The 23,346-nt window shown below is 36.3% G+C and overlaps 1 protein-coding gene across 2 annotated transcripts in view; it reads left to right on the forward strand.

The window, feature by feature from the left end:
- Positions 1-23,346, forward strand: part of CFAP47 (cilia and flagella associated protein 47) — a 566,822-nt gene that overhangs the window by 516,663 nt on the left and 26,813 nt on the right. For both annotated transcript variants that reach the window (XM_045050610.1, XM_045050611.1), the window contains 2 exons: positions 3,457-3,628; positions 7,920-8,081. In XM_045050610.1, coding sequence (XP_044906545.1) covers positions 3,457-3,628; positions 7,920-8,081 — 334 coding nt within the window. The remainder of the gene's footprint in view (positions 1-3,456; positions 3,629-7,919; positions 8,082-23,346) is intronic.

Genomic DNA, 23,346 nt, shown 5'->3' on the forward strand with positions numbered 1-23,346 from the left:
GACACTATCTGGGTGGGAGATACACCCCTTTTGTTTTACATAATGACTCTGCTGCCATACCCAAATGATTATCACCATTATTATTTTGTGACACAATAGATAGACATGGATATGGATATGGACATAGATACAGGCATCTGTTATACATAGATACAATTCTCTGAAACCTATTTGATGAAATAATTTGTATATATGTAAAGGGTATGAATACAGGACAGAAGTGATAAGCTTGTGATTCTATTGATAGTCATAATTGCTTATGTATCTCCTGCTTTGTATATGGCAGGGCATTATTTGATCTTAATCTTCCTTTTACCCTTGTGCAAGCCACCACCTGGCCTGAACTATTGCAGAAAATTCATTACATTCTCTCCTAACCCCTTTTTGCTCAGTTTACTATTAAAAGAGCACATTACTTACATACTTATAACACTCAGTGACCTCCTGTTTTTCTTAGAAGTCCCAAATCCTCACCATACTCTCCATAGTCCTGCCTACTTTGCCCACTTCATCTTTTGACAAATTCTTGCCACTTCCTCTCCTTTACCCACACAAGCTCTTTCTCAGAGGGGCTAAGCTGGCTTCTACCATGGAAAATTCCCCCATGCTGCTCTGATGCCTAAGAGGCACTTTCTTAATTTCTATTTCCAGGTAACCTTTTATCACCTTTCAGTTTTGGTGTATTTGTTTCCTCCTCAGGACCTTAGCAGCCAGGTTCCCAGGACTAATGCTCTCATAGCATTAGTGGTATCACTAAACTAGTGGTATCACTGGTAGTTTATTGCCATTTCTTTCCTCTCAGACATAAGCTCCATGATGACAAAAACCATGCTTGCCATTTCAAGGAAAGCTTTTTACATGCTGTTAGAGCACAATTGAAGTTAAATATATATTTATCCTATTCGTATCATGAATACAAGTGCCTTTTTGTTTTAAAGTTTTACTTATTTATTTAAAGAGAGAGCACACATGCACACGCATGCATGTATGAACAGGGGAGGGGCAGAGAGAGAGAGGGAGAAAGAGAATCCCAAGCAGACTCCATGCTGTCAACACAGAGCTCAACATGGGGCTCAATCTCAGGACCATGAGATCATGACTGAGCTGAAATCAAGAGTCAGATACTTAACCAACTGAGCCACCCAGGCGCCCCTCAAGTGCCTTTTAAAGGATTTGCTAAAAACAACAGAATGTTCCCTCCATAGTGAAAAATGTGTTAAAGTAGTCTGAAGGACTGTTGACTTGTAAATTTGAAATTGTAATGTGTATTATGGGAAACTACATTTATTTAAGTGCCTTTGTGTGTGTGTGTGTGTGTGTGTGTGTGTGTGTGTGTGTGTGTGTAGAAATGTGCAGTTATTCTCTTAAAGCTATGAGCTAGGTTTGTCATAAGAGTTTTATCCAACAATCGGATAATTAATTTATCCTGGCATCGGGGGCTCCTATCAACCCAGTCCACAGAAGAATACTATATAGACTCTCTCCAAATTATGAGCACAAAAAAGACATGTTTCTCACTTAGTAATAAGACTTTCCAAATAAAATGCAGAGACTCTAACAGATTACTTCTATGGTACGATACAGAATGTTAGTTTATTGTGATTTTATCCAGCCTAATTCTTTCCTTCTCCCTTAGGTGCTCGTATGAGTATGTTGCAGTTACAGACAAGGGGGATTTGTGTAGTTTGAAAAATATATTCATATTGTTTCTACTTGTCCCACCTCCTATCCCCTAGCTGATAATCATGTCTCTATTTTGTACCAATGGATCTTCTTATGATTACAATTATAACATCCATAGTGACAGATTCCCCACGGGAGGTTCAATGCTTCTGAAACTAAATTTAGCTTCTCATTTCTTGTCTTCAACCTGACATAAGCATTCCCATAAAGGCTTCAGTAATTAAGTAGAAACAGATGCAGAGCTCAACTACATACAGTGTTTGCTTTAAAAATATTATGTGATTTGAATGCAATGCAAATTTCATCTCCCATTAAACACTCAAAATTCTTAAATGCTCTTTCTCTGTATGGATTATGGCTTCCTATGGAACATTTCCATATCTCATTCCCAGAACAAAATAGACACATTATATGTAGACACATTGATTTTGCTACAGCAAATACAGGTTATTGATAGGAACCATACTTGCTGATTTTGTCAACAGGATGAAAACCAGCTAGCTATCCAGGATGTCAGAAATATACTTTTACATGTGAAAAGAAGAAAAAGGTCTTGTAAGGCTGTGGGTCATCCAGTTATTTTACATTAATAAGGTTTGCCAGATAATCATTAAGTGTGACTGGGGCTTGTTATTGCCATGCTATTTTTCAGAGTTCTATAGCAGATATTATAATCAACTACTTCTTTTTTATGTTCATGTTCATTTATTTTTGAGAGAGACAGAGAGACAGAATGTGAGCAGAGGAGGGGCAGAGAGAGAGGGAGACACAGAATTCAAAGCAGGTTCCAGGCTCTGAGCTGTCAGCACAGAGTCCAACATGGGGCTCGAACTCATGAACCACAAGATGATGACCTGAGCCAAAGCCGGACGCTTAACCCACTGAGCCACCCAGGCACCCCTATAATCAACTACTTCTTAAAGATGGTCTGGTTTCTAAACGATTGCTTAAAGAAGGGTAGCCATCAGTTCTATGAATCCAAGGATCACGTTTACCTTTATACACTAGAGACCAACCTTAGAAATTAGCTCAGCTGTGGACCAGGTCAAGTTATGGTTCCCTGACCTCTCTTCCATGATCTGTATGCAACAAACTTTTCAAGTTGGCATTTGGGATCCTTACATGTATGTGGAGAGTTAATATAATAGATGTTTGTGCTTCTCTTACATGAGCCAGTATTGGATTTAAGGTATTTTTCACATGTACCCAACAAACCTGCTATAACTTTCCTGGTTAAGAAAATATGGTTAACCAGATTGTCTCTAATACCCCAAGACTAAAACATGAAGAACTCTCTCTTTTATTAAAATATACCAGAACTTGAAAATTCTATCCTAATAGTTTGGGATGCTGTTTTTAATATTATTTAAACTTTAATATTGTTTAAACTCAAACCTTTCTTTATAAATTATAAGTCTATAGGCTTGTAATACATTTGTTATATTATTTATATTTTATGGTAAATATTGATAATTAGTTTCTATCTGGCTATTTCTTGTTTCATAAATCTGAATTTTAAAGAATTAAGGATGGTGAGAATGGTCTTCTGCATTTATTTTTTTATTCATTCATTCATTTATTTATTTACCTTTTAACAAAATCATAACTGAGCACCATTATATACCTGGTAATGCACTGGGTATTACGAACACAAAGGTGAATCACTTCTCCCTCCCTCTAAATACCTGTGTGTTTTAGTGTTGATAGGTAATTGATTTTCAACCTATGTGTATTGAATTAAATTGAAATGCATTTTAATCTTGATTTTCTTAGATATGTCTATAAAACGTGAATTTGAATATGAAATTCAATTTGAATCTGACGTTGTGAAGTCTAACTTGGAATCCTGCATGGCTTTGTATTTGATCAAAAAATCTTTTAATGTTATGGCTAAAGTGATAACATTGGTCTTCAATTTGATATTTGCACCAAAGAAACCACTGAGGTAAGCATTTTTTCTTTAAATAATATTTTTATTCTTTGAAACTATATATTACTACTCTTTTAAACAAAATAGTGTTGATTTTTCTCTCCATCTTTATATTTGGATTGTATTACTTCTTTGATGCTGTTGAGGTAAATATTTTGGACTAGATTATCCCTATCATCTATCAAACTATGAACAGTATTCTGATGAGAAAAAGCAGACCAAAATAATTAGGAATCTAAGAAATCCTTCCCAAATTGTGACCTCCCGAAGATCATTAGGGTATAATATTAACAAAAGAGAACAGTGCACTTTGTAAAAAAATTTTTTTTAATTTTTTTTAACTTTTTATTCAGTTTTTGAGAGATAGAGAGAGACAGAGCATGAATGAGGGAGGGGCAGAGGGAGAGGGAGACACAGACTCTGAAACAGTTTCCAGGTTCCAAGCTGTCAGCTCAGAACCTGATGCAGGGCTCGAAATCACAAACCGTGAGATCATGACCTGAGCTGAAGTCAGACGCTTAACCGACTGAGCCACCCAGGCGCCCCTGTAAAAAATTTTTAAAAATTACTGACTTGGTACTGTGCATTGGAAGCATGATGTTTCTTGATACTACTTCTCAGAACCAGTTTGAATGGTAAAACGTGCCTCAGTTGTGTTCTACTTGGCAGTTGCTGCCATTATGCTTTTGCCACCAAACCGTAACATTGCCCTGCCCTTAGTAAGGTTTAAGAGGATCATAGTGGAATCTGTGAGAATAGTGACCTTTGAATGTCTGTCTTCTGGGAAGCCTCATCCAGTGTCTTTATACTCCCTTCTTAGGTAACTGGTACTTAGCACATGCAAATGCTGTATGATAGGTCACATGTGAAATAGAGCCTTCTTTGTGTCTTAATACAGAGATACTGATCAGAACCACAGTATACACAAAGCACAAAGTGCAGCCTGGTAATGAAAAGACAGTCAAAGTATTACCTGTGCTTTTACTAATTTTTGTAGTTTGACTATGTATTTGAAGTAGCCAGGCATGTATTTAAAGTGGCTTTGAATATGTAGTTCAATAACAAAAAGATACCAGTGTCATCTTCAGGAAATGGTAATAAAACCAATCTGCAAGAAGATAGTATACTGTAATCATTTATTTTCTCTTTTATGTTGATAGTTTTCTATGATTATTTGTTATTTTTTTTCATACTTAGCTTTGTATTATGTTGACTTAATGATATGGAAATTACCAGCAACAACCAGAAGGGGAGAATGTTGCCGTTAATGAATAAGAGCACAACCAGTGTGGGGTGGGGACACTTGGGTGACTCACTTGGTTAGGTGGCCAACTCTTGATCTTCGCTCAGCTCATGATCTCACGGTTTGTGGGATCGAGCCCTGCTTGGGATTCTATCTCTCCCTTTTTGTCTGACCCTCCCCCTGTCTCCCTGTCTGTCTGTCTCTCTCTCTCTTAAATAAACTTAAAGAAAAAAAAAAAAGAGTGGGGCACCTGGGTGGTTCAGCCAGTTAAATGTCCAACTTCAGCTCAGGACATGATCTTGTGGTTTATGAGTTTGATCCCCGCATCAGGCTCTGAGTTGTCAGGCTCTGGTATTTGTCTTTCTCTCGCTAACTTATTTCACTTAGCATGATACTCTCTCCCTCCATCCTTGCTGCTGCAAATGGCAAAATTTTATTCTTTTTGCATTATATATATATATATATATATATATACACATATATATACACACATATATATATATATATACACATATATATATATAGCCTCTTTTTTATCCATTCATCTGTCGATGGACACTTGGACTGCTTCCAAATAGGAGCGCCTGGGTGGTGCTCAGTCAGTTGAGTGTCATTCAGCTCAGGTCATGATCTCACGGCTTGTGGGTTCGAGCCCCATGTGAGGCTCTGTGCTGACAACTCAGAGAGCCTGGAGCCTGCTTCGGATTCTGTGTCTCCCTCTCTCTCTGCCCCTCCCCTGCTCACACTTGGTTTTTCTCTCTGTCTCAAAAATAAACATTAAAAAAATTATTTTTAAGAGCACAACCAGTGTGAATTTATACTCATTCAACATTTTGTGGATTTAGAGCTTCTTGGTGAATATTTGAAAAACTGATTTGGGACGACTTGTATGCATGATTCATAAATTTTTGTGAGCATTGTATAACATTCTGATGTAGTTTAATCTCTTTTGTGCATATATGTGTATATTCATTTACTTTTATAATTCCTTCTTCATTATTTATTTGGGATGATTCACTGGAAGACACACAGTTAAATGAGAAAAACCAAAATAAAATTATGAAAAAGATTAAATTATGAAAAAGAACAAGAAAATAACTACACCTAAACCATGCTAGATAAGTAAAATAAGTATTGACTTCAATTCTTCCTGTTTGGCAAGGTAAAAAAAGAAAACAAAATTTTCATGTTTTGGTAAAGAAAAAATATAACATTATTTCACAGCAGTTAATACAATGTAATGTTTCACATTCATCCTTTCACAGGATAGTGTTATATATAATAGAAATAATTGTCGGGGCGCCTGGGTGGCTCAGTCGGTTGGGCGGCCGACTTCGGCTCAGGTCATGATCTCGCGGTCCGTGAGTTCGAGCCCCGCGTCAGACTCTGGGCTGAGAGCTCAGAGCCTGGAGCCTGCTTCCAATTCTGTGTCTCCCTCTCTCTCTGCCCCTCCCCCGTTCATGCTCTGTCTCTCTCTGTCTCAAAAATAAATAAAACGTTAAAAAAAATTTTTTAAAAAGAAATAATTGTCATTGGGGCACCTGGGTGGCTCAGTCGGCTAAGCGTCCGACTTTGGCTCAGGTCATGATCTCACAGTTTGCGGGTTCGAGCCCCACATCGGGCTCTGTGCTGGCAGCTGGAGCCTGGAGCATGCTTCGGATTCTGTGTCTCCCTCTCTCTCTGCCCCCCTCGTGCTTGCTCTCTGTCTCTGTCTCTCAATAATAAATAAATGTTAAAAAAAAGAAATAATTGTCAGGGCCCTAAAAGGTGGTTTTACAAAAACAAACAAATAAAAGATTTTTTCTACAGGTCTTGACCTTTTCTTTCAATAAAAATCAAGGGTCTAATACAAAAACGTGAGAGATCTTTAGTTACTGTGGTCATGAGTCAGATGATTCTCACTTAACACAGGGCTAAACATATTTTTAATAAATAGAGAAATAATTGATATCATTTGTCTTAGGATATCTTAAGAAATAATAAGCTTAGCTCAACTTTCTCCTGAAACTCTTTACCTGCTGTTCTTTCTGAGAGTTTTATATAAAAGGATTGTGATTTCTTTATCCAACCTGACATAGGCTATTGCAGCCACACCATTACATGTTTGCATTATTTCCACCCTAAGCCAGCAAACAAACAAGTAACCATTCCTCGGTTTCACCCATTGCTCCATGTGTCCGCTCTCCTTCATAGCCAAATGATTAGAAAGGCTATCTCTACTCATTTCATTAACTCAGCTGACATTCAATTATATCTCATTATGTAAAGTGTTTGTGGTATTTTAATTTAAATTAAAATTGCAATTTAATTTTTAAAAGCCTTTAAGTCAATTTTATGAGCTTTTGTGAGTGTCCACAGAAAATATAATTTTTCTATGTGAAACAAGAATTGGAAAAACTTTTTCACAATGTTTCATTTTGAACAGAAAATTTCTTTATGGTGAAAGACCTATTTGGGTTTTGGTTTTTTTTTTTTTTTTTAATGTTTATTCACTTTTTGAGAGAGAGAGAGAGAGAGAGCAGAGGAGGGGCAGAGAGAGAAAGAGACAGAGAATCCGAAGCAAGCTCTGCACTGAGAGCAGCAAGCCTAATGCGGGGCTCGAACTCACAAACCACAAAATCATGACCTGAGCCGAAGTCGTGCACTTACCTGACTGAGCCACCCAGGTACCCCTAGAAGACCTGTTTGTATAACACCTGTGGCCTTTTGCTAGCCTCGTCTTGGATTCTTAAATATTATCATACTCTGTGCTCGTTACAAAAAATTTGCAGTCAATTATACATATTTTACTGGTTCTTAGTAAATACCCACAGAGTAGATAAGCTGTGCTAGAAAATAATTATCTTACAGGGAGATTGATAATATAACCAAAGACCTAAAAGTTATTCCTAGAATGTAATTAACAGTCATCTACATTTTTTAAAGAATTACAAGTCCCAGTGTTTTACTAAAACCACCAGGTTTGCTTACATTTTCAACCTAGATATTGATCTACTATATCGTATTCTCTTTTTGCTTGTTTTCCTATAGTATCCTTTATAATCTTTTTTTTTTCTATTCAAGGACTCAAATTACTCTGAAAATAGAGTGCATAACAGATGGGATCTGGAAGTTTCCCATAACATTGGTTGGTACTGAGCCTGATGTGGATGATGTCATTAATATTGAAGGGGTTGGTTTATTTAAGGAATCTATTGTCAACTTCAGGCTGACAAGTCAGACGAGGTAATATATCAAGCAAAAGTATGTAACTGGTTTTGTGAATGTAATTTATGCTGAACTGGGAAACAAAATTTAAGATGGAAAATTCTATTATGTCATCTTTTGCTTTTTAAGCCAGAGAAGTATGCTACTAGGAACCAAAGCTGTATGTATTTCATAATTTTTAATTAAACAGTGGAAAACAGAGCCTACAAAATGAAAACCAAAAACAAGAGACAAAAGTCAATAGATATTAAAATTTAGGATCATATTTCTATTTGCTTTTCAAAGGATGTTATTAATGTATATTTATAGCCCACTCTTATTTCTTTATTTTAATTCCAGTATAGTTAACATACAGTTTTATGTTAGTTTCAGGTGTAAAATATAGTGATTCAACAATTCTATACATTACTCAGTGCTAATCATAATCTTAACCCCCTTCACCTATTTCACCCATCCCCCCACCCTCTCCCTTCTGATAACCATCAGTTTATTCTCTGTAGTTAAGAGTCTCTTTCTTCATTTGTCTCATTCTTTATTTTTTTTCCTTTGTTCATTTGTTTCTTAAATGCCATATATGAGTGAAATCATATGGTATTTGTCTTTCTCTCACTAACTTATTTCACTTAGCATGATACTCTCTCCCTCCATCCTTGCTGTTGCAAATAGCAAAATTTTATTCTTTTTTATGGCTGAATAATATTACATGATATATATAAAACCTCTTTTTTATCCATTCATCTATTGATGGACACTTGGACTGCTTCCATAATTTGGCTATGCATTGGTTAATGCAGCAATAAACAAAAATAGGGCCACGTTTATCCTTTTGAATTAGTGTTTTTGTATGCTTTGGGTAAATACCCAGTAGTGCTATTACTGGATCATAGTGTAGTTCTTTTTTTAATTTTTTTGAGGAATTTCCATACTGTCTTCCACAGTGGCTGCACCAGTTTACATTCCCACCAACAGTGCACAAGGGTTCCTTTTCCTCCACATTCTCACCGACACTTGTTTCTAGTGTTTTGATTTTAGCCATTTTGATAGGTGTGAGGTGATATCTCATTGTAGGGTTTTTTTCAATTTTTTATTAAATTCCAGTTAACATACAGTGTAATATTAGTCAGGTATAGAGTTTAGTGAGTCATCACTTACATACAGCACCCAGTGCTCATCATAAAAAGTACCCTCCTTGATACCCATCACCCATCTAGCCCATCCCCCCCCACCTCCCCTTCAGTAACCCTCAGTTTGTTCTGTATAGTTAAGATCTGTTTCCTGGTGTGCCTCTCTTTTTTTTCACCTATGTTCCTCTGTTTTGTTTCTTAAATTCCACATATGAGTGAAATCATATGGTATTTGTCTTTCTCTAACTTATTTCACTTAGCATAGTATACTCTAGCTCTATCCATGTTGCAAATGGCAAGATTTCATTCTTTTTGATGGCTGAGTAATATATCATTGTGTGTGTGTGTGTGTATATACACCAAATTTTCTTTATCCATTCATCAATGGATGAACATGAACATTTGGGCTCTTTCCATAATTTGGCTATTGTTGATTATGCTGCCGTATACACTGGAATGCATGTGCCTCTTCAAATCAGTGTTTTTGTATACTTTGGTAAATACCTAGAAGTGTGATTGCTGAATCATAAGGTAGTTTTATTTTTAACTTTTTGATGGACCTCTGTACTGTTTTCCAAAGTGGCTGCACCAGTTTGCATTCCCACCAACAGTGCAAGAGGGTTCCCCTTTCTCTGCATCCTCCCCAACACCTGTTGTTTCCTATGTCATTAATTTTAGCCATTCTGACAGGTATGAGATGATATCTCACTGTAGTTTTGATTTGCATTTCTCTGATGATAAGTGATTTTGAGCATCCTTTCATGTGTCTGTAGGCTATCTGTATGTCTTCTTTGGAAAAATGTCTGTTCATGTCTTCCACCCATCTTTAAATAGGATTATTTGTTTTTGGGGTCCTGAATTATATAAGTTTTTTATATATATTGGATACTAACCCTTTATCTGATATGCCGTTTGCAAATATCTTCTCCCATTCTGTCAGTTGCCTTTTAGTTTCATTGATTGTTTCCTTTGCTGTGCAGAAGCTTTTTATTTTGATGTAGTCCCAAATAGTTTGGTTTTGCTTTTACTTCCCTTGCCTCAGGAGACATGTCTAGGAAAAATTTTAAAGATAGATGAAATGTTTTTTTCCATACAATTTAATGGCTTGGGTTATGAAATGGTTTAAGTAGAGACAATCAGGTAACCTATATTGATTCTTTTTTATGTATTATTATTCTGCTCCACCATAGCTATCCTTGTTATAACAGAGGCAGCATGACCATGATACTTTTACTTATCTCACATGTAAAACATATTTTTTTACCTGTTTTTGAGATATAATGTACATGCCATAAAATGTCATTGTAAGTATACATTTCAATCATTTCTTTGAAAAATTATAGAATTTGTAATCATAATCACATTCAAGGTTTAGAACTCTCCCATTTCCCCCCAAATTTCCCTCAAGCCCCTGTTCCCACCCCCAGTCTCAGGCAACCAATGATTTGCTTTCTATCTCTATAACCTTGCCTTTTCTGGATATTTCATATAAACAAAATCACCCACTATGTAGTCTTTCTTTAACAAAAGAAACAAAAACAAAAACAAAAACAAAACATTATTTTTAAACAGTGCTAGGTTTACATCAGATTGGAGAGGAAGGTATAGAGATTTCTCATATACCTCCTGCCCCCACTCATGTGTAGCCTTCCTGATTATAAACTTTACCCACTGGAATGGTATTTTTTTTTTTTTTACCAGGGATGGACCTACATTGACATATTATAATCACCCAAAGTGCATAGTTTACCTTAGGGCTCACTCTTAGTGTTGTATATTCTATGAATTTGGAAAGAATAACAGTGGCATATATGCATCATTACAATACAGAGTATTTGCACTCAAATTTCCTCCATGCTCTCCCTATTCATTTCTCTCATACCCCTGGAACCTTTCTATTGTCTCCTAGTTTTGCCTGTTTTCAGAACGTCATGAAATTGGAATCATATAGTGTGTAGGCTTTTCAATCTGGCTTCTTTTACTTAGTAATATGCATTTGAGGTTTATCCATGTCTTTTCATGACTTGATAGTGCATTTGTTTTTCAGCATTGAGTACTATTTCACTGGATGTACCACTGTTTATTTATCCATTCACCTACTGAAGGACATCTTGGTTGCTTCAAGGTTTTAGCAATCATGGGCAAAGCTTATATAAGCATCTGGGTACAAGTTTTATTGTGGATGTGTTTTCATCTGTTTGGAGTAAACACCCAGGAATATGATTGCTGGATCTTATGGTAAAAATATGCTTAGTTTTGTAAGAAATTGCCAAACTATCATCCAAAGTGGCTATATCATTTCGTACTGTCACCAGTTATGAATGACAGTTCCTGTTGCCCTACACCCTCATCAGCAAATGAAGCTATCAGTGTTCTGGATTTTGACTTACTTACTTACTTACTTATTTATTTATTTATTTATTATTTTTAAAGTTTATTTTAATTTATTTTGAGAGGGGGAGGGGCAGAGAGAGAGAGAGAGAGAGAGAGAGAGAGAGAGAATCCCAAGCAGGCTCTACACTGTCAGCACAGAGCCCAGTGTGGGGCTTGAACTCACAAACCGTCAGATCATGATCTGAGCTGAAATCAAGAATCAAATGCTTAACTGACTGAGCTACCCAGGTGCCCCTGGATTTTGGCCATTTTATTTTTTTTTTATTTTTTAATTTTTTTTTTCAACATTTATTTTTGGGACAGAGAGAGACAGAGCATGAACGGGGGAGGGGCAGAGAGAGAGGGAGACACAGAATCGGAAACAGGCTCCAGGCTCTGAGCCATCAGCCCAGAGCCTGACGCGGGGCTCGAACTCATGGACCGCGAGATCGTGACCTGGCTGAAGTCGGACGCTTAACCGACTGCGCCACCCAGGCGCCCCGAATTTTGGCCATTTTAAAAGAAGTGTAGTGGTATCTCGTAGTTTTAGTTTGTATTTCCCTGATGACATATGATGCAATACATCTTTTCAAAGGCTTAACTTGACACCTATAGATCTTCTTTGGTGGAGTGTGTGATAAGGTCTTTGGCCCATTTTTTAAACTGGGTTGTTTGGGTTTTTTTATTCTTGAGTTTTAGAGTTCTCTGCCTATATTACATAGCAGTCCATTATCAGATGTGTCTTTCACAAGTACTTTCTCCCAGTCTGTTGCTTGTGTTCTAATTCTTCATATGGCCCTTCATAGAGTAGAAGTTTTTAATTTTGCTGGGGTCCAATTTACCAATTTTTCTTTCATGGATTGTGTCTTTGCTGTTTTGTCTAACAAGGCATCAGCATACCCAAGGTCATCTACTTTTTCTTTTATTTTATCTTCTAGGAGCTTTATAGTTTTATGTTTTACATTTAGGTTTGTGATCCATTTTGAGTTAACTTTTGTAATGGGTATAAGGTACTTGTCTAGATCATTTTTTTTTTTTAATTTTGTATATGGATGTCCATTTGTTCCAGAACCATTTGTTGAAGAGACCATCTTTGTTCCATTGTATTACCTTTGCTCCTTTGTCAAAGATCAGTTGGCTATATCTTTCTGTCTATTTCTATTTCTGGGCTTTCTGTTCTGTTCACTAATCTGTTCATTTGCCAATACCACACTGTCTTGATTACTGTAGCTTTATACTAAGTCTTGAAGTTGGGTAGTCTTATTCTACAACTTCCAAAGATATTTCAAATTATTAGATATTTTTGTTTACATATGAATTGATTTAATGCATTCAAACAGTTTTCCAGGACTAGTGAAACAGTTTCAATGATTTCATCATAACTAAAAAGTTCTCAAATGCAATACTGGCAAAAAAAAAAAAAAGAAAGAAACAGTTGGAAATAGGCTCCCCAAATTATACTTTTCGATTATACCCAATGTTGTTACCCTTTGCTACTTATATATATTTTATTCCACTAATAGTTCAGACGGTTTTTACTTTACGTTTGAACAATTGAAATTACCTCATTAGATTCTCTGCCCCTCGTCCCTTTCATTCCAATGTACTTTCTACATTGCTGTAAAACCAATCTCCTTAAAACAATGTTATTAACATGTGACTTCACTTGTCAAAAGCATTTGATGGTTTCCTATTGCTTTCCCAAGATGACATCTAAATCATGCATGCTGTTCATGGTCCTAGCTCACTCTGACCTTTCCAATTTCTTCTTTCTACTGTCTAAAACAGATTACCTGCTTCATTCTTAAGGAAAAAAGAGTCACTATTCTTATCCATTACTCCTCACCTGTCTTCAGTTTCTGTCTGCTTCTAAAATGTCCATCGTATCTCCTCTCCACATTTCTAAAATCTTCTCATTCCTCTTGTCATCACAATATAATCTTACTTGACCATTTATGTATGTACATATATATATGCATACATATATACACATATATGTACACACATATATACCTATACATATATATACACACACATTACATATATATCTATTCCTTAGGCATCCTTTATAGGATTTTTTTTGCAACTTCTATGTCTTTTGTATTTGCTGTCCTAGACTTTGTTCAGAATCAGTTCCCATTAAGTATCTAGTAATGAATCAAACTTAGAAAATAACTTAGAATTATTCATTTTATTCATTCACCAAAATTTCCAAAGATTAATATTTCAGTTAGGCCAATAACAAGTATTCTCTTAGAAAACTTACTGTTGTTGTGTGCAAGAGAACAAAATGACATTCTACCTTAATATGGAAATATAAACCCAATATGAAGCTCATAGTATGGTCACATTTTGGAGGGTTATAAGATTCTTAATGTGTTTTTATCCTCTAAATGCTTGAATCAGAGTTAGTATTCAATAATATTCATTTAATTGTGAAATCAACTAAAGGTACTGAGCTGATTCCTGCAGGCAAATTCAATTATTGCATATCATTAGGAAATAAGCATATGGAAAGGTGGTGTTTTATTCCAATTATATTTTACTCTAAAGAAAAGGAGATCCCCATGGGACCATGTTTTATTCATCTTTGTAAACTCACTACCTAGGTGCACAATAAACTATTTCAATCAACACGTATTTTAAACTGAGTCTTGAAGGTTAAGTTGTCATTTGCAACACAGATTAGGGAAGACGGAGTGGAGAAGTTCCAGCAGGAGGGTATTATATATATAAAGTTCTAGAGGGATGAGACAGTGAGTTCTATTGAAAGAACTGAAAGTAGTTAGAACCGCTGGAATTAGGAGTACCATGGGGAGACTGGGAGCAGATGACATAGATTGGCATCCATTCAGAAGTACTAGAGAACCATTGGGCTCCTGGGCTGTATGATTCTATTCATTCATCATGCATTAGGGACAGAGCAGAATGATGTAGTGACCATTTCTGATTTATTAATTCAATAGTTATTGCACATCTCCCTTGTTCCAGTCCTCTGTGCTTATAAATCTGTTGTGTGGTCAAAAATTAGAGTATATATTTGATCTTTTTTTTATCTCTCATTCTTTAAGAACATGAGATTCTAGAGCACAAAATCACCATTTAGTATTTTATACATTCTAGGACTTCAGTAAATAGTGATTAGTGAGTAAATGAATAAATTCATGAAATCAGAATAAAGGGAAACATCTCAAGGATCCACCTTATCCTTATTATCCACCTTATTATTGTTATCTACCTATTTATAATATTTATAATACTTATAAATATAAATATTTACAATGTTTATAATACTTATAAATATATTTATAATACTTACAATATTTATAAATATAAATATTTATAATACTTATAGGTGGATAATAATAGTTATTTAGAAATCACAAAAGTTAGAAAATAAAATATTAAATAGATATTTATTGTGTCAGTATTTTAACTTTTTGTTCCATATAGAATTTTGATGTCTATTTTAGTGTTTACTGATAAATAAATATATATATTATATCTCTCTATGTAATACCTTATTTTCCTTAATTGAAATTTAGCATGGCTATTTAAAACACTTTGTCAGTGCATGTGATATCTCTAGACGATACAGAATTTTGATAGCAAAATTTACAAGTGATAAACTTTCAAAACAAATGCATTTGGGTGAATAACAAAGAAAAAGAGACAATTTATCTGGAAGAAATGTAATTTGCTGATGTAAGTTTGATAGGTATACAAGGCCCTAATGTTCCCTCCTAAGATGTAGTCATTGGGATTAGCTAAAAAAAAAAAAAAAAAAAAAAAAAAGGAAGGAGGAGGTTCCATGATATAAAATCCTCACATCTTGAGTCAAAAAATATCCTTTACCTTTTTCATAACAATCCAAAGATATTACTTTTTCTCTTCATAAAGAAGGAGATATAAATATTTCTTGATGTTAAAGCAGCAGCCTTGTAAATAGTTTAAAGCGTACTTTGAGTAGGTTTATAGTGCATGTGGTGAACAAGACCTTAAATCGCAAGATTGTTCCTTAAAAAAATGGATAATATTTAGAGGAGATTTAATCAATAAATGACACTATTAATAATTTTTTGTGGTCATAGGACTAAACTCATTTGGATCAGGAAATGGGTAAAGCAATCATATTTTTTCAATTCTTCTATAAAATTATCACACTAATTTATTCTTTGGGAGTAAAGATCTATTTCTTCACACCAAAAAGTGAGAGATTGCTGAGGGTCTTATATGTACAGTACTGCAAAATGACCAATTATTCTTTTTTTATTTTAAATATAATTTATTGTCAGATTGGTTTCCATACAACACCCATTGCCAACCCAACAGGTGCCCTTCTCAATGCCCATCACCCACTTTCCCCTGTCCCCAAATCCCCATCAACCCTCAGTTTGTTCTCAGTATTTAAGAGTCTCTTATGGTTTGCCTCCCTCCCTTCTCTGTAACTTTTTCCCCCCTTCCACTCCCCCATGGTTCTCTGTTAAGTTTATCAGGATCTACATAAGAGTGAAAAACCTGTCTTTCTCTCTATGACTTATTTCACTTAGCAGAATACCCTCCACTTCCATCCACGTTGCTACAAAAGGCCATAGTTCATTCTTTCTCATTGCCAAGTAGTATTCCATTGTGCATATAAACCACAACTTCTTTATCCATTCATCAGTTGATGGACATTTAGGCTCTTTCCATAATTTGGCTATTGTTGAAAGTGCTCCTATAAACATTGGGTTACAAGTGCCCCTATGCATCAGCACTCCTGTATCCCTTGGGTAAGTTCCTAGCAGTGCTACTAGCAGTGCTAGGAATTTTTTTTTTTAAGACACAAAACTTAATTTAATAGAAATTTTGTTTGTAGTTCTTACATTCTCAGTGTGACCTGAGCTGGAACCCACTGCTCCACCCAGAAGTGGCCCAGTCCTGGGAGCAGGGGAGGAAGGGAGGTGGTGAGTAGGGGTCAGAGCTCAGGCCCTAGGAGCCCTGTTCTTCCTCAGTGCTGGGGGGCTGGGGATGCCACCCTCTTCTCCTGCCCCCCTCTTGGATCCAGGAAGGAGAGCAGATGGAGTCTCGGGCCTGGGGCTTCTCCTCTACATTCCCCTGCCCCCTCAGGTTGGAGGGGAACTAAGGGATCTGGGGAGAGAAGGGGACAGAAGAAGGCAAAGATGTCAATCAAGAAAGAAGAGGATCAGGAATAAGGACTAAGGAGAATCAAAGACAAAACACCAGTTTAAAAAAAAAGGGGGGGGGACCAAAACCAAAATCCACCCCAAATCACAACCCGCCTGGAAAAAATGAAAGTTCTCCAGTCTCATAGGGTAGGTCTATTTTTAATTTTTGGAGGAACCTCCACACTGTTTTCCAAAGCGGCTGCACCAGTTTGCATTCCCACCAACAGTGCAAGAGGGTTCCCATTTCTCCACATCCTCGCCAGCATCTATAGTCTCCTGATTTGTTCATTTTGGCCTCTCTGATTGCAATTTTTCTTTTTTTAAGTTTATGTATTTATTTTGAGAGAGAGAGCAAAGAGCAGGGGAGAGGCAGAGAGAGAGGGAGGAGAGACTCCCAAGCAAGCACTGCACTGTCAGTGCAGAGCCGGACGCAGGGCTCAAACTCATAAACCATGAGATCATGACCTGAGCTAAAACCAAGAGTTGGATGCTTAACCAACTGAGCCACCCAGGTGCCCCCAAATGACCAATTACTAAGAGCAGCCCCTGTAATACAAGAAAGGATGAATGCCAGGAAATTCATGGCCAGTAGTATAGTAGCTGGCTTATGAACAGGCACCCCATAAATATTAATTGAAGGAATAAGACAAATTAAGAAGGAAAATTATTAGAAATTCATGTCCTCAGCTGCTCAGCATATCCATATAGAGCATCTGGAGAAGGAGCAAAGTATTATCTTTGCCATGAGGAAGCAGAAATGTATTGTATAATACCATTGAGATTTTTTTAAATGTTTATTTATTTTGAGATTTATAGACATTTTTTTAAATGCTTATTTATTTTCAAAGAGAGAGAGCACACACACGTGCGAATTGCCCAAATGGGCAAAGAGAGAGGGAAGGAGAGAATTCCAAGCAGGATTTGTGCTGTCAGCACAAAGCCTGATGCAGGGCTCGATCTCACAAACTGCAAGATCACAACCTGAGCTGAAATTGAGAGTCAGTCACTTAACCACCTGAGCCACCCAGGCGCCCCAAAACATACATTTTTGATAAGACTTTATTTTTAAAGCCAGTTTTTTAGGTATGCACAAAAATTGCACATGAAGTACAGAGAGTTCCCGTATACCCCCATCCCTAAACCCCAGCACAGTTTCCCCTATCAATAACACCTTGAATCAATGTGTTACATTTGTTACAATGGACACACCCATATTGATATATTATTATTAACTAAAGACCATAGTTTACATGAGGGTTTATTTGTTGTGTTATACAGTTATATGGATTTTGACAAATGTGTGTCAGACATTGCAGTATCATACAGAATAGTTGTCACTGCCCTAAAATCTCCCCATCTTTCACCTATTTATCCCTCCCCACTTTCTGAGCCCCTGGCAACCACTGATCTTTTTACTGACTCTGTAGTTTCATCTTTTCCAGAATGTCATGTGGCTGGGGTCATATAGTATGTAGCTTTTTCAGACTGCCTTCTTTCACTAGCAATATGCATTAAAGGTTGGTCCGTGTTTTTTTGTAGCTTCATAGCTCATTTCTTTTTATTTTTTTATTTTTTAAAATTTTTTTTCAACGTTTTTATTTATTTTTGGGGCAGAGAGAGAGACAGAGCATGAACGGGGGAGGGGCAGAGAGAGAGGGAGACACAGAATCGGAAACAGGCTCCAGGCTCCGAGCCATCAGCCCAGAGCCTGATGCGGGGCTCGAACTCCCGGCCGCGAGATCGTGACCTGGCTGAAGTCGGACGCTTAACCGACTGCGCCACCCAGGCGCCCCGCTCATTTCTTTTTAGAGCTGAATAATGGACATCTTGGTAGATTCTAGTTTGGGGCAAGTATGAAAAAATGTTGCTGTAAACATTTATGCAGGTTTTTGCATGGATGTACATCTTCAAATCATTTTGACAAATGCTTAGTATTACAAATGTTGGATTGTAGAGTAAGCATATGATTAGGTAGGTAAGAAATGGCCAAATTATCCTCCAAAGTGGATAATTTTGCATCCCCAGCAGCAATGAATGGGATTTCCTATTGTTCTATATCTTTGTCAGCATTTGGTGGTGTCAGTTTTTTTGCATTGTAGCCCTTCTAAAAATATTGGTACCTCATTGTTTTAATTTACAGTTGCCTAGTGTTAATGACATTGAGCATGTTGTTATATGCTTATTTGCCACTTCTATATCTTCATTGATGAAGAGTTTAAGATTCTTTACCTATATTTTAATTGGATTTTTGATTTTGTTCTTGGTGAGTTTTAAGAATCATTTGTAAATTTTGGATATAAATCCTTTACAGGTACTTGTTCTGAAAAGATATTCTCTCAGTCTGTAGCTTCTCTTTTCATGCACTTAACAGTGCCTTTGACAGAGAAAAACATTTTAAATTTAATAAAGTTCACCTAATCAATTTTTTCTTTCATGGGTTGTACTTTTTTTTTTTTTAAGTAGGCTTCATGCCCACTGCAGAGCCCAACGCAGGGTTTAAACTCATGATCAAGACCTGAGCAGAGATCAAGAGTTGGACACTTAACCAACTGAGCCACCCAGGTGTCCCTCATGGGTTATGTTTTCAGTGTTATATATAAAACCTCATCACCAAACCCGAAGTTGCTTTTTTCTTTGTATGTTCTCTTCTAGATATCTTACAGTTTTGCCATTTATATGTTGGCCTAACATCCACATTGAGTTAGTTTTTCTGAAAGGTATGAGATTTGAGTGTAGGTTCTTTATTGATTGATTGATTGATTGCATACTGGTTTCTGATTTGTACAGTGCCATTTGTTGAAAGACTATCCTTTCTTCATTAAATTGCCTTTACTCCTTTGTCAGAGAACAGTTGCCTGTGTTTATGCAAGCCTGTATCTGGGCTATCTACTCTGTTCCGTTGATGTATATACCAAGTTTTTCACCTATACTGTACTACTTTTTTTTTAATTTTATGTTTATTTTTGAGAGAGAGAGAGAGAGAAAGAGACAAAGCATGAGCAGGGGAGGGGCAGAGAGAGAGGGAGACAGAGAATCGGAAGCAGGCTCCAGGCTCCGAGCTGTCAGCACAGAGCACGCGTGGCTCAAACCCACAAACTGCAAGATCGTGATCTGAGCCAAAGTCAGATGCTTAATCAACTAAGCCACCAAGGCGCCCCTATACTGTACTACTTTTATAGTAAGATCTGAAATTGGGTAATGTGAGTCCTGCAACTTCCTTTTTCATTATTATATTAACTATTTTAGGGTTTTTCCTTTTTCATATAAACTGTAGAATCAGTTTTTATGTGTCTCAAAATAATTTTCTTATATTTTTATTGACATTTAATTAAATCTACAGATAACATTTGGAAGAATTGACATCTTAATAATATTGAGTTTTCCTAGGCATGAACATGGAAACTCTCTCCATTTATTTAGTTCTTCTTTTGTTTCTTTATCAGAGTTTTATACTTTTCCTCATCTAGACTTTGTACATGTTAGATTTATACCTATTTACCTCATTTTTCAGTGCTAATGTAAATAGTGTTGTGTGTTGAATTTCAAATTCCCGTTCTCCATTGCTGGTACATAGGAAAATGGTTGGGTTTTTTTAATGTTTATTTATTTTGAGAGAGGGAGAGAAAGAGAGAGAGCGCGAGCAGGGGAGGGACAGGAAGAGGGAGAGGCAGAGTATCCAAAGCGCTGACAGCCAGAGCCCCATGCTGGGGCTTAAACTCACAAACTGTGAGATCACATCCTGAGCCAAAGTCAGACGTTTAACCAACTGAACTTCCCAGGAGCCCCGGAAAGTGCTTGATTTTTTTTTTTTTAAATTTTTTTTTTCAATGTTTATTTATTTTGGGGACAGAGAGAGACAGAGCATGAATGGGGGAGGGGCAGAGAGAGAGGGAGACACAGAATCGGAAACAGGCTCCAGGCTCCGAGCCATCAGCCCAGAGCCTGACGCGGGGCTCGAACTCCCGGACCGCGAGATCGTGACCTGGCTGAAGTCGGACGCTTAACCAACTGCGCCACCCAGGCGCCCCGTAAGTGCTTGATTTTTGTAATTAATTTTGTATTCTGCAACTCTGCTGTAATTGCTTATTATTTCTAGGTAATTTTTTTTTGTAAATTCTTTGGGATTTGTTACATCATCTGATCAAGGTCAGTTTTATTTCTTCCTTTCTGATCTGCATACCATTTGTGTCCTTTTCATGTTTTATTATACTATCAAGTACTTCCAGTATGAAGTTGTATAGGAGTGGTGACAAGGAACTTCCTCCTCTTGTTTTCAGTCTTAGGGAGTTTTTCATCATTAAGTTTGATGTTACCTGTAGGTTTTTTATAGACTTTTTTTTTTTTTATCAAATTGAAAAAGTTCACTTTTATTCCGAGTTTGCTAAGAGATTTTTTTTTATCATGAATGGGTGTTAGATTTTGTCTAATACTTTATCTGTATCTTTTGAAATGGTCATTTGATTTCTCAAATTGTTGATGTGATGAAATAAATTAATTGATTTTCAAGTGTTGAGGCAATGTTGCATACCAGGAATAAATCCCACTTGGTCATGTTGTATAATTCTTTTTATACACTGTTGGATATGAATTGCTAATACTTTGTTGAGGAATTTTGCATCTCTGTTGATGACAGATATTGGTCTTTAATTTTACTTTCTTGTAAGGTATATATCCTGCTTTCATATTAGGATAATGCTAGCCTCATAAATGAATTAGGAAATGTTTCCTCTGCTTCTATTTCTTAGAAGAGATTGTAGAGAATTGATATTACTTCTTATTTAAATATTTGGCAGAATTTGCAAGTAAGGGAAGCATGTTTTTTTCCGAACAAGTATCTAAGACAAAGTACAAACAAAGGCTTCTGCTATATCAAGGAATATATACTTCTGTGAAAATCTAGGAATATAAACGTGGAAATATCATGTTGAACTTTGGATTGAGGTTTAAAGAAGAGAGAATGGAAAGAAGATTATAGGTCATATAGAAGGATACTGGCCATGGGGGATAACCTTCTTATGCTAATGATAAAAATGGCAAAAAAAAAAAAAAGCACTGGGTGCTGTATGGAAACCAATTTGACAATAAATTTCATATTAAAAATTAAATTAAATTAAATTAAAATCTGCTTTAAAAAATGGCAAAGAAGCAAGATAGAGCAGAGTCAACCACTATCCATATATCTTCTTTTGATATCTTTGATAAGAATATTTAAATAACCTGTCTTACTGATAGGTTTACTATCAGAAGGGATACTATACTCTGCTATTAGTTTTAGCTTCATGATATAACTTCTTAATTATGTAGCAGTCATGAGTGTGAGAAATTATCACAATAATAAGGAAGGGAAATCTGGACATTTTGAGGTTTATAATGCTATGGTGCAGCTTATGAATAATTTATTCATTCTGAATTTTGGATTTTAGGAGGGTCACTAAAAGTCTCAAGGGTATCTAGAAGTATGAGAAAAACAGAATGAGGTGACCTCCTAAAATCTCTCACCACAGTTCTGGAAAACAAAAGATAACAAATAAATTTACCCTATGGGAGCAAAATATAAATGATGTTCATATCCAAAAAATAGTCTCACTACCCAAACCAGTAATAGGACATATTGCTTTCAGTCATTCATTCTTTTAATTTTTTATTCATGTATTCAGTGGATTTGTTTATCACACAAACATTTAAACAAATATGAAAGTTTATCTCTTGTGACAAGAATTAAGGGTGTTGTGAATGCATATAATGAGGAGATTTGGCTAAGGCATGGAGGCCAGGGAAACTTCTCTGGGGAAAGGTTTGAAGATTTACAGGAAGAAGGTGAGGAGGAAGGGAAGAGCATCACAGGCATAAAAAACATATGGGTGAAGATTCTTTAGTGGGAGAGAGCTAGATATGAACAGGTGGCCAAGGAACACCAGAGTGGATACGAAAATGTGTCTTCAGGGGTATGGAGGGTAGGAAGATGCTGGAGAGGTCATTTGGAGCCAGACTATGCAAGGCTTTTTAGGTAGAATGACCAGAAAATTCACTGTCCAAAGGGGAACTTACTGGAGAATGAAAGACTCAATTAATAATTAGGCTTGGCAACAAAGTAAGCTGGGGCAGGTCTGAGCAAACCAAACTTAGAGTTCTTACTGGCCATGGTAAGAACTTTGCTCTTTATCCAAAGAATAATGGAAAGTCATTAAAGTATTATAATCACAGGAACGATCTATCTGGAAAAAGAACACTTCAGCTGAAATGTATATAAAGAATAAGTATGAAAAGAGGTGTGCTATTTAGTTGTTGCTGTTGTCTAGACAATAAGGGATTGGTTGGATACTTGATGGGAGAAGTAGAGAGGGAAAATCTATAGAATAGAGAGGCTTCATAGAGATTAGATCTGTGAATTTAATAATGGATTTAGAGACCAAGACGTTACACCTTGTTAGAGATTATTCAGTAATGAGCCCTGGGATTACCTATCTGGTAGAAGACATCATGATATCACATGGATGTTGGATTATATGACCTGTGATTTTAGAGTGATTGTAAAAGGTACATTATGTTTAATTTGTCTCCAAATGTTTATTGCTAATATATAGAAGTATAGATATGTGTTTATCTTGTGTCCTCCGA

This window comes from Felis catus, chromosome X (assembly GCF_018350175.1).
Source record: "Felis catus isolate Fca126 chromosome X, F.catus_Fca126_mat1.0, whole genome shotgun sequence".
In the NCBI taxonomy this organism is placed as follows: Eukaryota; Metazoa; Chordata; class Mammalia; order Carnivora; family Felidae; genus Felis; species Felis catus.